At 36.6% G+C, this 14,280-nt stretch overlaps 1 protein-coding gene across 7 annotated transcripts in view; it reads left to right on the forward strand.

Moving 5' to 3' along the window:
* LOC143238973 (venom protease-like) overlaps positions 1–14,280 on the forward strand; it is a 35,681-nt gene that overhangs the window by 3,590 nt on the left and 17,811 nt on the right. For 2 of the 7 annotated variants that reach the window (XM_076479652.1, XM_076479653.1), the window contains exons 2-5: positions 1,212–1,344; positions 2,434–2,682; positions 6,339–6,587; positions 9,550–9,644. In XM_076479652.1, the coding sequence (XP_076335767.1) occupies positions 1,242–1,344; positions 2,434–2,682; positions 6,339–6,587; positions 9,550–9,644 (696 nt within the window). In that variant the 5' untranslated portion in view covers positions 1,212–1,241. Of the gene's footprint in view, positions 1–1,209; positions 1,345–2,433; positions 2,683–4,446; positions 4,580–6,338; positions 6,588–9,549; positions 9,645–14,280 lie in introns of those variants that run through there. The other 5 variants (XM_076479656.1, XM_076479658.1, XM_076479657.1 and 2 more) reach the window with 4 other exon arrangements.

A 14,280-nucleotide genomic window follows, 5' to 3' on the forward strand; every position in this document is an offset into this window, starting at 1 on the left:
GGTAAAAGAGTAGCCCAAGAGTTAGCGGTGGGTGGTGATGACTAGTTCCCTTCCCTCTAGTCTTACACTACTAAATTAGGGACGGCTAGTGTAGATAGCCCTCGTGAAGCTTTACACTAAATTTAGAAAAAAAAACAAAAACCTCAGCTTCTGTCACACGTTAACGTTTTCATTGTTCTCTCAGTCGTTGACATTAACGGAGCCTGTGCATTGTTATCTTGGTCTTTTATGGACATTGATTAATGTCTTCATTGTTGTGATTTGCGTCTCAACAGAGTGTTAATAAAATTGATATAAAAATTTGAAGTGTGGTTACCCGTCTGAAAACGAAGATGATATATAGTTAGATAACCTTCATTTGGGGCATCTTCTTTATCAGTTATGGAATGAGCATGGCCTTTGAAATAACAAGGTATCGGACGGGCACTTCTGATTACATTATTTTTCAAATGAAGCATGACCATTTTGTTTTATGACAAAAAATGAAAGTGCATTCGGGTGGTTAATTAGTTGTTTCTTTTTAATCAGTCTGGTCAGTGACCCAACAAGAACGCAAGAAGCCTCTGAATACATACACAAAACCGACCTTCTTTTGTATTGTGTTCCACCCTCTTGGGATATTGTTGTAACACTGCATTTTGTGCAAATTTACCGGCGACAGAAATTACCTTCACTGGTAGGATGATATATATAGTTTATGTTCCCCCCTGTGTTGCATGAGAATGGTCATTCACGTGAGTAACACTTATCGCTGCGGTTAAATCCAACGTTTCCTTTAAGTAAGATGTTTTGGATTTACACAGTTTTATACAGGATATAAAGTGAGTTGGTTGACTTGTAAAATTTTGCAAAAGCCTAAGATACAATGTACTAAGATACGATGTACTAAGCGAGATACTACCATTTACAGGATTCGTTTTTATTTAATTTAATATGGTGAGCAGGCGTTGTGTCCTCTAGGTTTCTGTGATCGGATTGTGAATCTGAAGGTTTGTGCCCTGTTGATATAAAAAGATCCTTATTTTAGGGTAATTTGCGTACTGTAAGAGTGAGTAGCCCAGGAGCTGGTGGTAGGTTTGCAAGAAAACTGCGAAACGAAATGCACATAGCGTAGATCTAATTAGAAGTACCCTGTTTTTAGAAATTCTATCTTATTCACTCTTAAAATTAAACCTGCAGTAATACTTCTATTCTATCTTGTTTTTATTTAGATTGCTTTTAACGTATTTTTGCTCACTAATATGGAAGTTGTCAGTGTCATCTGGTGGTGTGTTTTTTACTTATTTTTACACCTATTAAATGGAGGATCCTTGATTGAAGCCAATATACGCTGGAAACGACAAGGTAATAGGTTTAGTAATTTAATTTAATTTTTTCTCTCTCTTAAGTGTGCACATTAATGGTTCATAGAACGAGAGTCAAGCGTATGACAAAAGTTATTTTATCTATTTTTTATATAGTTGCACTTCTTGTGAAAAATTATTTTTGAAAATGCAAATATAACCCTTTTGTTATATTCCACAAGTTGGCAGTGTATAAGTTAAAATAGTAAAGTTATATATTTATACATACTACTCGGATCTAAAAGTTAAAAGACAGTGTATGGCCCAGCAAGGCCAGGTGGTTAAGGCGCTCGACTCGTAAGCCGAGTGTCGCGAGTTCGAATCCTCGTCACACCAAACATGCTCGCCCTTTCAACCGTGGGGGCGTTATAACGTGACGGTCAATCCCATTATTCGTTGGTGAAAGAGTAGCTCAAGAGTTGGCGGTGGCCAACCACCTGGCCATGCCGAGCCTACCTGAAAGTAGGAGTGTTGAACTGTACATAGAAGTATTTGTATGTGCATTAATAAACAAAAATAAAATTCCTACCTGCACCATACAATGTGTAACAAAGGTTAAAGGTCAAAATTTCCATATTCAGGTTTCTTGATCTGTGTTATAGTGGTGCGAATAAACTCTTATTGCTTCCCAGTGGTACAGATCTATGTTTGCAGACTCACACTGCTAGAAACTGGATTTGGATACCTGTGGTGGGTAGAGCACACATAGCCTATTGTGCGGCTTTGTGCTTAATTTCAAAAAACAAAACTCTTGTTAAGCTGCCAAGGAGTTATCGTCTCCTGGAGAGACAGTGATAATTATATGGATTTACAATGCTATAATGCGAGGTTCGATTCCTTGCTGGAAACACTGCAGACCTAAAATAAATAAACTGGATTCTTATCACGGAAGAAGGAAAGCTGTAATGCATATGATTGTTTATTTAACTTTTATGGTGATATTTTGAATATTTGTGAGCCAGTGCCTGATTGTATACTTATTAATATTTGTAACATTTTGAATGTGTGTGTGAGGGTAAGTAATGAAAGATTTCATAGATTTTCCTTCTCAACATCAACATTGCACCTTACTTTGTCTGTGATGCTTCAGGTTTGGTGTTCCAAACTGAAAGATCCACTTTAAAAGCTGATGTAATAGGTGAATGTCGTACCCACGAAAACAAGGAAGGCAGTTGTCGAGACGTCACGATGTGTGAAGTATTACAAGGAGAAATACAAGGAGGTGTTAAACCGAATATATGTGAATGGAAAGGCATCACACCTATCGTATGTTGCCCACTACCGTTAACTACCACTACAGTTACAACAACCACTACGGAGTCTCTGGCGCAAGATCGAAGTAAGTAAAAGAATTCTCACTGTGAAAGGAATAAACTTTTATTCTTCATATCAACTTGGCATAGCCTGGCGGTTATGCCATTCAACTCGCAACATGAGGGTCGCGTGTTCGAACCCAATTTCCAAACATGCTTGCCCTTTGAGCCGTGAGGGAGTTATATGTGTTGGTCAATCCCAGTGTTTGTTGGTAAGACGTACCTTACAATTTGCTGCTGGATGGTGTTGACTAGCTGCTTTCCCTCTAGCGTACAGCTTCTATATTAGGGATAGCGAGCGCAGATAGTCCTCGAGTAGCTTTTTCCGACATTTTAGAAATAAACAACTCCTATTGACTATTCATAAATAATAGTGTCTGTCTGTCTCTCATCAAGTGATTGTCCAAAGCTTTGTATTAAAAGAACGTTAATAAGGTTGGAAAGCCCGACATGGCCAGGTGGGTTAAGGCGTTCGACTCGTAATCTGAGGGTCGCGGGTTTGAATTCCCGTCGCACCAAACATGCTTACCGTTTCAGCCGTGGATACGTTATAATGTAACGGTCAATCCCACTATTCGTTGGTAAAAGAGTAGCCCAAGAGTTAGCGGTGGGTGGTGATGACTAGTTCCCTTCCCTCTAGTCTTACACTACTAAATTAGGGACGGCTAGTGTAGATAGCCCTCGTGAAGCTTTACACTAAATTTAGAAAAAAAAACCAAAACCTCAGCTTCTGTCACACGTTAACGTTTTCATTGTTCTCTCAGTCGTTGACATTAACGGAGCCTGTGCATTGTTATCTTGGTCTTTTATGGACATTGATTAATGTCTTCATTGTTGTGATTTGCGTCTCAACAGAGTGTTAATAAAATTGATATAAAAATTTGAAGTGTGGTTACCCGTCTGAAAACGAAGATGATATATAGTTAGATAACCTTCATTTGGGGCATCTTCTTTATCAGTTATGGAATGAGCATGGCCTTTGAAATAACAAGGTATCGGACGGGCACTTCTGATTACATTATTTTTCAAATGAAGCATGACCATTTTGTTTTATGACAAAAAATGAAAGTGCATTCGGGTGGTTAATTAGTTGTTTCTTTTTAATCAGTCTGGTCAGTGACCCAACAAGAACGCAAGAAGCCTCTGAATACATACACAAAACCGACCTTCTTTTGTATTGTGTTCCACCCTCTTGGGATATTGTTGTAACACTGCATTTTGTGCAAATTTACCGGCGACAGAAATTACCTTCACTGGTAGGATGATATATATAGTTTATGTTCCCCCCTGTGTTGCATGAGAATGGTCATTCACGTGAGTAACACTTATCGCTGCAGTTAAATCCAACGTTTCCTTTAAGTAAGATGTTTTGGATTTACACAGTTTTATACAGGATATAAAGTGAGTTGGTTGACTTGTAAAATTTTGCAAAAGCCTAAGATACAATGTACTAAGATACGATGTACTAAGCGAGATACTACCATTTACAGGATTCGTTTTATTTAATTTAATATGGTGAGCAGGCGTTGTGTCCTCTAGGTTTCTGTGATCGGATTGTGAATCTGAAGGTTTGTGCCCTGTTGATATAAAAAGATCCTTATTTTAGGGTAATTTGCGTACTGTAAGAGTGAGTAGCCCAGGAGCTGGTGGTAGGTTTGCAAGAAAACTGCGAAACGAAATGCACATAGCGTAGATCTAATTAGAAGTACCCTGTTTTTAGAAATTCTATCTTATTCACTCTTAAAATTAAACCTGCAGTAATACTTCTATTCTATCTTGTTTTTATTTAGATTGCTTTTAACGTATTTTTGCTCACTAATATGGAAGTTGTCAGTGTCATCTGGTGGTGTGTTTTTTACTTATTTTTACACCTATTAAATGGAGGATCCTTGATTGAAGCCAATATACGCTGGAAACGACAAGGTAATAGGTTTAGTAATTTAATTTAATTTTTTCTCTCTCTTAAGTGTGCACATTAATGGTTCATAGAACGAGAGTCAAGCGTATGACAAAAGTTATTTTATCTATTTTTTATATAGTTGCACTTCTTGTGAAAAATTATTAATGAAAATGCAAATATAACCCTTTTGTTATATTCCACAAGTTGGCAGTGTATAAGTTAAAATAGTAAAGTTATATATTTATACATACTACTCGGATCTAAAAGTTAAAAGACAGTGTATGGCCCAGCAAGGCCAGGTGGTAAAGGCGCTCGACTCGTAAGTCGAGGGTCGCGAGTTCGAATCCTCGTCACACCAAACATGCTCGCCCTTTCAACCGTGGGGGCGTTATAACGTGACGGTCAATCCCATTATTCGTTGGTGAAAGAGTAGCTCAAGAGTTGGCGGTGGGTGGTAATGACGAGCTGCCTTCCCTCTAATCTTACATGGCTAGCGCAGATAACTCTCATGTAGCTTTGCGCGAAATTCAAAACAAACCAAACCAAGACTGTGTATGATGAACTTTAACACCTACGCCGCACTTACTATTAACCCTTTGTTACACGCGTTACGAAAATGCGATGGAAAATATTTTCTTTGAATTTCTTATTTAACTAAGTCTACATTGTACACACAAAAAAGTATGTTCCTTTTAAATTTACTTTGATAAGGTATAAATGCTCTAGTTATCCATGTTCGATTGAGGAACCCTTAAAATAATTCCATGGTTTATTTAGACTGTTTGGGTGTTTGTCTTTTTGCAAAGCCACTTTGGGCTATCTGTTGAGTCCACCAAGCGGAATCGAAATTTATATTGTTACTCAGAAGTTTGTTTGTTTGTTTTTAATTTCGCGCAAAGCTAAACGAGGGCTATTTGCGCTAGCCGTCCCTAATTTAGCAGTGTGAGACTAAAGGGAAGACAGCTAGACATCACCACCAACCGACAACTCTTAGGCTACTCTTTTACCAACGAATAGTGGGATTGACCGTCAATTTATAACGTCCCAACGGCTGAAAGGGCGAGCATGTTTGGTGCGACTAGGATTCGAACCTGTGACCCTCGGATTGCGGGTCGAGCGCCCTAACAACCTGGCCATGCCGAGCCTACCTGAAAGTAGGAGTGTTGAACTGTACATAGAAGCATTTGTATGTGCATTAATAAACAAAAATAAAATTCCTACCTGCACGATACAATGTGTAACAAAGGTTAAAGGTCAAAATTTCCATATTCAGGTTTCTTGATCTGTGTTATAGTGGTGCGAATAAACTCTTATTGCTTCCCAGTGGTACAGATCTATGTTTGCAGACTCACACTGCTAGAAACTGAGTTTGGATACCTGTGGTGGGTAGAGCACACATAGCCTATTGTGCGGCTTTGTGCTTAATTTCAAAAAACAAAACTCTTGTTAAGCTGCCAAGGAGTTATCGTCTCCTGGAGAGACAGTGATAATTATATGGATTTACAATGCTATAATGCGAGGTTCGATTCCTTGCTGGAGACACTGCAAACCTAAAATAAATAAACTGGATTCTAATCACGGAAGAAGGAAAGCTGTAATGCATATGATTGTTTATTTAACTTTTATGGTGATATTTTGAATATTTGTGAGCCAGTGCCTGATTGTATACTTATTAATATTTGTAACATTTTGAATGTGTGTGTGAGGGTAAGTAATGAAAGATTTCATAGATTTTCCTTCTCAACATCAACATTGCACCTTACTTTGTTTGTGATGCTTTAGGTTTGGTGTTCCCAACTGAAAGATCCACTTTAAAAGCTGATGTAATAGGTGAATGTCGTACCCACGAAAACAAGGAAGGCAGTTGTCGAGACGTCACGATGTGTGAAGTATTACAAGCCGAAATACAAGGAGGTGTTAAACCGAATATATGTGAATGGAAAGGCATCACACCTATCGTATGTTGCCCACTACCGTTAACTACCACTACAGTTACAGCAACCACTACGGAGTCTCTGGCGCAAGATCGAAGTAAGTAAAAGAATTCTCACTGTGAAAGGAATAAACTTTTATTCTTCATATCAACTTGGCATAGCCTGGCGGTTATGCCATTCAACTCGCAACATGAGGGTCGCGTGTTCGAACCCAATTTCCAAACATGCTTGCCCTTTGAGCCGTGAGGGAGTTATATGTGTTGGTCAATCCCAGTGTTTGTTGGTAAGACGTACCTTACAATTTGCTGCTGGATGGTGTTGACTAGCTGCTTTCCCTCTAGCGTACAGCTTCTATATTAGGGATAGCGAGCGCAGATAGTCCTCGAGTAGCTTTTTCCGACATTTTAGAAATAAACAACTCCTATTGACTATTCATAAATAATAGTGTCTGTCTGTCTCTCATCAAGTGATTGACCAAAGCTTTGTATTAAAAGAACGTTAATAAGGTTGGAAAGCCCGACATGGCCAGGTTGGTTAAGGCGTTCGACTCGTAATCTGAGGGTCGCGGGTTTGAATTCCCGTCGCACCAAACATGCTTACCGTTTCAGCCGTGGATACGTTATAATGTAACGGTCAATCCCACTATTCGTTGGCAAAAGAGTAGCCCAAGAGTTGTTGGTGGATGGTAATGACTAGCTGCTTTCCATTTAGTCTTACACTGCTAAATTAGGGACGGCTAGCGCAGATAGTCCTCGAGTAGCTTTGCGCGAAATTCAAAACAAACAAATAGTAAGGTTGAGGGGATTGTGGAACATTACGAGAAGTGTCTTCACATGGTTTGGTTTCATTTTTAAGTCAATTTTATGTGCAGAATATTGGAAGGAGAGTTTAAAAAGTTTTATAAGTCATTTAAACGATTCCTAAGCCCGTGAATTTTTGATATAACAACTTCTCTATTTTCTTTAGGTTTAATATGCTGTATATTTCACGCAAAATTACATCAGAATTATCTACGCTAGCCATCCTTAATTTAGTCGTGAAGACCAAGAACTCTTGGGATACTCTTTTACCAAAGAATAGTGAGATTGACCTTCACATATATAACGCCCCCACGACTAAAAGGGTGATCTTGTTTATTGTGATGGGGATTCGAACCTGTGACCCTCAGATTACGAATTGAGCCATGCGAGGCCGCTTTATTTTTTCATACATAGATAGCTCTTGCGTAGCTTTTGTGCGAAATTGAGAACAAATCAAAACCAATTCTTGGTAACGAAATCAAATTCTTTATTTTATACTAATCTATTGGACATATTGCTTTCATGGCTACGAGTTTTAGGTCAACAACAGCCAAGACAAAAACAATACAACTTATGCTTGGCATCAAACGGACAATCTTTCCAATAATGAAATTACAGATTAGTATCACGAAAGTGAAAATCTCGTTTCTCCTATTGTTGACAAGCTTCAACTGAAAACAAAAAACAAACAACCTTAGAGCCAATGTTACTCTTATAGGGTCATTGTACTCCGGTGAAACAACGGTAAGTCTACGGACTTATAACAATAAAATCTAAAGATGAATTCTTTGCGGTGGACACAGTAGATAGGCCAACGTGGTTTTGCTTTAAACAAAGCAAACAAATAACTCGTTGTCAAAAAGAAAAAAAAAGAATGAACACGTCTCACAATTTCATTCGCTGCACATGAAGCATCTTTGATATGTTTATTGCAGGAATCGGCCTCAAATTTAACGTACAAACCCTCAGTCGTACCACTGAGTCACTCTTGTAATAGAAGACACAACGAAAACTATAGGCATATCTTTCTGTTATTTATTTTTTGCTCTTGTTATTGACAGTAAAGCTGAAGGCGAAAAGTGTTTCGTTTGTTCTGAATTTCATGCAAAGCGACACGAGGGCTATCTGTACTAGCCGTCACTACTTTAGCAGTGTAAGACTAGAGGGAAAGCAGCTAGTCATCACCACGCACCATCAACTCTTAGGCCACTCTTTTTCCAACGAACAGTGGGATTGACCGTCACATTATAGTGGAAGGGGCAATTTACTAGTTATTTTTAATGGTACTGAATCTGCAATGGCAGCACTGAATGAACAATTTTCTCCTAATATTAAAGATGTAATAGCAACACCTGTTGAAATGACATATATATATATATATATATACATATATATATTTGTTTTTTTCTTTATCGGTAACAGAGACAACAGAACTCTTTTTTAATGAGTATTCTGCTTCTGGGAACTTGGTGGTAGAAAAGCAGATTAGAGAGAGGAAATGACGTATTTGGCGCCTATTGGGTATTTCCTGAATATTTATTATGCGCTTTCGTGTGTCTTGTTTGCATTATTATATTGTTGTTGTTTTTTTATAATGAGTTTCCTTCACTAAACTAGTCCGGCAAGGCTGGGTTGTAAAGGTACTTGACTCTTAATCAGAGGGTCGTAAGTTCGAATCCCTGTCACAGCAAACACGCCTGCCCTGTCAGCTGTGGAGGTGTTATAATGTGTGGTCAATCCCACTTCTCGTTGGTAAGAGTGTAGCCCAAGAGTTGGCGGTGGGTGGTGATGACTAGCTGCCTTCCCTCTAGTCTCACACTACTAAATTAGGAATGGCTAGCGTAGATTGGCCCCGAATAGTAAGAGGATTGTGGGATACCACACTAGGTTTTTTTTTTGTGTGTGTGACTTCACAGCGTAATACAGACAATTGTTCTGTCAAGTCAGAGCAGTTAATCGACGAATTGAGAAACCAGCCAATAATAGCATGAGTCTCTTATATATTTAGCTCTTTTGTACAAATTAAAATCTTCAGTATTTTTTTTGCTGTTTATGTCCGATGTATTCTTTGCTAAAGCCTTCCTGAATTTGCTGTTTATTGTAGATATTGACCTGCAGAACAATAGATGTATAAGTTCTTAACTTTGGTATGTAATATTAAGTTTTATAATACTAATTTTGTTTGAACATACTTAAGTTTTCTTGTTTTTTTACTGTCGTTTTCGAATAAAATCGGTACTATATTTTTGAACTACGTAGGATGTGCCAGAGTTTCAACGAAAATTTCAGCAGAAGAGTTTCGTACCCAAGATTCTAAACCTAAACCGGCAAAAGGAAAACCTTGGCCTTGGATGGTAAGAAGTAAAATGTATTTAGTAACAAACTTTTGCCCCACCCCAACAATTAGCACATCGATACGTCTAAGGACTTACAACGCAAAAAACGCGGTGTCGATACCCGTATTTGGCAGCTTTGTGCTTAACCACAAACAAATTCTTACAAATTCCGGGATCAATATAAGTTTAGTTATGTCGTTTCATATGTCTTGTGAATAATATGCCACAATAGAGTGACTAGTTTATCTCAGCACAGAGAATAAATATTTTACTGTTGACTGGAAAAAAATGTATATATGAGAGTCAATCCGGTATTTTTTTATAATCATGTTGTAATTATTAGATTTACAACAAAATTACAAACTTTTTTTTATGATTTATTTATTTATTTAAGCAATATCGAAATAAGTGTAATTAATTATAAAATTATGTAGAAATGGAAACATAAATTGTATACCAAATTTCTATATATATATTATTTAAGTTTCAAAACATGACTTTCTTGTTGCTGTATCACCTAATAGTTATAAAGCACAAAAATTGTTTTTCTAAATGTGCCAATCACATTGTTATTCCATCCGTAGTTGCCCATCACTAGAAAATGTATCAGTCAGATAGTTGTTTGTGTACCTTTGTACATAATATGATAACAAAGAGAGAAACAAATCATCCGCAGTTGTATGTTATTTACTCTGTTGTAATACGTTATTTCAGCCATAGTTGTATGTTATTTATTCTGTTAAAGTACTTTATTTCATCAGTATTTGTATGCTATTTACTCTGTTGTGAGGCCCAGCATGGCCAAGCGTGTTAAGGCGTGTGACCGTATTCTGAGGGTCGCGGGTTCGCATCCCGGTCGCGCCAAACGTGCTCGCCCTTTCAGCCGTGGGGGCGTTATAATTTGACGGTCAATCCCACTATTCGTTGGTAAAAGAGTAGCCTAAGAGTTGGCGGTGGGTAGTGATGATTAGCTGCCTTCCCTCTAGTCTTACACTGCTAAATTAGGGACAGATAGCCCTCGAGTAGCTTTGTGCGAAATTCAAAACAAACAAACGATACTCTGTTGTGGCACGTTATTTCATCAGTAGTTATATGTCATTTATTCTGTCTTAGTACGTTATTTCAGACATTATAGTTCCCTTTCCTGTGAAATATATGTTCAGATGTATCTCAGAACGGCTGGTATGGGTATTAACACTTTTATTGATAAGGTGAGAACAACGTTTCGACCTTCCTCGGTCATCTTAAGGTTAAGAAAGAAAGAGTTTGCAAGTAACCGTTGTCGGACACATGTCTTAGGAGCGAGAGTGTAAACGGGTACGGGATTGTAGGGGGCGTTGCGTGTGAATGTTAGGTTATTAATTAATATAGGTATAAAGGTGATCCTTTATATTGGTTTAATTTTGGTTTTAGTTGCTGTATAAGTAGGGCTTCTTTGATTTTGTGTTTGTTTATATTTGTTTCCCTACTTAATATCTAAGTGTTTTTTATGGTTATGCTGTGTTTGTTTGATTTGCAATGTTCGAAAACGTGTGAAGGTTTTTTTTTTGTTCTTTGAATCTAGTTTCCATTTTTCTGCTTGTTTCTCCAATATAGAAGTCATGACAGTTGTTGCATTGTATTTTATAGATTATGTTGGTGTTGTATTTGTCAGTGTAGTTTTTACATAGTTTGGACTTCAATTTTGTACCTGATTTTTGATGGTGTTTACTAGAATGTTGTGGTTTGTTATAAGTTTTTCCAAATGTTGGTTATTTTTTCGTTGATGTCTGGAACATATGGTATGCAGCAGTATATAGCGTGGACATTTTCTAAATATGTAACATTAGTCGACTCCTTTTTCAAAGACTCTTAACTTTAAATCTGTTCTTAATAAACTAAATCATAAAGCCTTAATGGCTAGTTTTGATGTAATCTCTCTCTTCACAGAAGTTCCAACAACTGAAGCCTGCAAGATAACCTTAGAACATTATATCCAAGACCCCAACCCATTTATACACATTCCCAGCAACCAATTAGCAACCCTTATAGAATTCACTACCACCAAAACTAACTTTATATTCAATAACCAAACGTACCTGCAAATAAATGGCTAAAGTATGGAAATCCCACGTCACCAGTTCTAGTCAACATTTTTATAACACAGACTGAATCACAAACGATCAATTCAGCCTTACACCCACCACTATATTGGTACAGGTATGTTGATGATACAACTGCTGGATTCACATCTACAGAACACACACTTAGGTTTTTCAATCACGTTAACTCGATACATCTTAACATTAAGTTCACCTGTGAATAGGAAAAACTAATCAAATAGAATTTTAAACCTCAAGACCACAAGATCCGACACACAATTCAAAACAGAAATCCACAGAAAAATGATCCATACCGGATTATACATTCCCTGGGACTCAGTACATGAAACAAAACAAAAACTCAACATGTTAATAAACCAAATAAACACAGCTACAAAACTGTGTTCACCTGATAAAATTAACAATGAAATCAACCAAATAAAACAACACTTCATCAACATCAACAAATTTACTACAAAAACAATCGTTGAAAAAATACGCACACACACCTGGGTCAAAACAAACAAACAATAATAATTTCTAAAATACAACACACTACAAAACCTTGTATTGCTGCATACCATATATTCCCGATATCAGCAGAAAAATAACCAACATTTGGCAAAAACTAGTAACAAAATATGACATTCCAGTTAATACCAAATTTATTCAAAACCAGGTACAAAACTAAAGTCCATAGTGTGTAAAAACTACACTGACAAACACAACATCAACATTATTTATAAAATACAATGCAACAACTGCTACAACTTCTGTATTGGAGAAACAAGCAGAAAAATGGAAACTAGATTCAATGAACAAAAAAAAAACCGTCACATGTTTTTGAACACTGCAAATCAAACAAACCAACCGTTCTGAGATACATATTTGTTTCAAGTGGGTTTCTCGTCATCTAGAATATATTCAGATGTCTCATGAAACTGTTAACTAAGGAATATTTTTAATAAGCCAAAGAATTCTTTATTAATTAAATATGATTTAATAATGTTTTTAGAAATGTTAGTTTTGTTGTCATTATTTACGCAAAAGTTATCGCGATGAACCACGAAGGTTGACATTTTACGTGATTGCAAGATGTATTAGTAGAAGGACTTGGTTTAGCTGCTGTTAGGCACAAAGCTACACAATGGCCGGTTTGTGATATGCCCACAACAGGTATTAAAATTATATTCTTAGCGTTGTAATCCTACAGAATCACAGCTGATCTATTGGGCTAGTACAAGAAAGCAATAAATTAAATGAACTCCGCGTAGTACGATTGAGTAAGAAATTTGTTGTAGGTTTCGCTCACGAATGCACAAATTTAAAGCAACCAACGTTGTATCATAGTACCTGGCTTATTCACGAACAGTCTTACCACGCTAAGTTTAAATAAAATATTCGATAATCCAATTATTCAGAACAACAAATAGTTAAAGCTGTATATTAGTATGTGTTTTTTTTATATAAATAATTACCTGTTTGAATTATCAAAAGAAGATAACTCTAAAATTAAGTTAGAACAATTGTGTATTGTATTATTTTATAGTTATTTGTTTCTTTCAGTTGAGTAAGTTAAGGTTAAATTACGTTTTATACAAAATCGTCTGAGATAGCAACAACGACAAGATCCATATGCAACGTTAAAACATTATTTAAAAAAAGGAACAGCTGTTGTTGATTTCCTAAAAAATATATCCTTGTAAATCAGTGGTTCCCAACCTCTTTCATGCCCCGCACCTATAAAAAATTTTAATATGTTCTCGCACCCCTCACAGTAATTATTTATTTAAGAATAACGCTGAAGGTGGCCAAAACAAAATTTTATAATTAGTTTTTAATGATATATAAACAAAAACAAAAGATTTGGAAAAGAAAAAACATTACAACAAACTAAAAGTTGCATAAACCCTACATGGCCTACAAAAAATAAATTTTCATCCATGCATGAAATGAAATTTCTTTGAATTTGAAATGTTCAAATGTTCATAAACCAATTTAAATTTAATGACTCTTTTGTTCATGTTTATTTCTTTCGAGTTTTTCAAATCGTGGCTCAATTTTTGAATATATAGGACAGTACCCTTAATATAAACACACACAAAAAAAAAACTGAAATGTTATCTCGCACCCCCTGGAACGCTATCTCACACCCCTGGTTGGGAAGCACTGTTGTAAATATAAATATTCGAATCGGTAGCTTTAAGCTCTCTGTTTCCGATAACACTAGTTACGGTTTGACGTCTGCGCTATATCGTCTGTCCTTTGCAAGGTTACACGAATAAGGCAACAAGGTCACGCACCTTAAACTTTAAAGGACTAAAAGTAAGCAGTTTGTTCAACAAACAAGCAGAAACTGTACGCCCTTGAACTCAAGATAGCGACGATAACATAAACTGTACAGACACATGTTTGTACGAAACTGTGTCTGTTCTTCTGTACATATATCTGTCACCCTCTTAAATCTTAACGTGTAATAAACTAAGTTGTTGGAAAAATCAAACATTGAGTTTCAAACAAATTACCATAAATAGTGATAAAACTAATAATTTAGAGCTATAAATCAAAGTTAG

The sequence above is a fragment of the Tachypleus tridentatus genome, chromosome 13 (genome assembly GCF_004210375.1).
Source record: "Tachypleus tridentatus isolate NWPU-2018 chromosome 13, ASM421037v1, whole genome shotgun sequence".
NCBI lineage: Eukaryota > Metazoa > Arthropoda > Merostomata > Xiphosura > Limulidae > Tachypleus > Tachypleus tridentatus.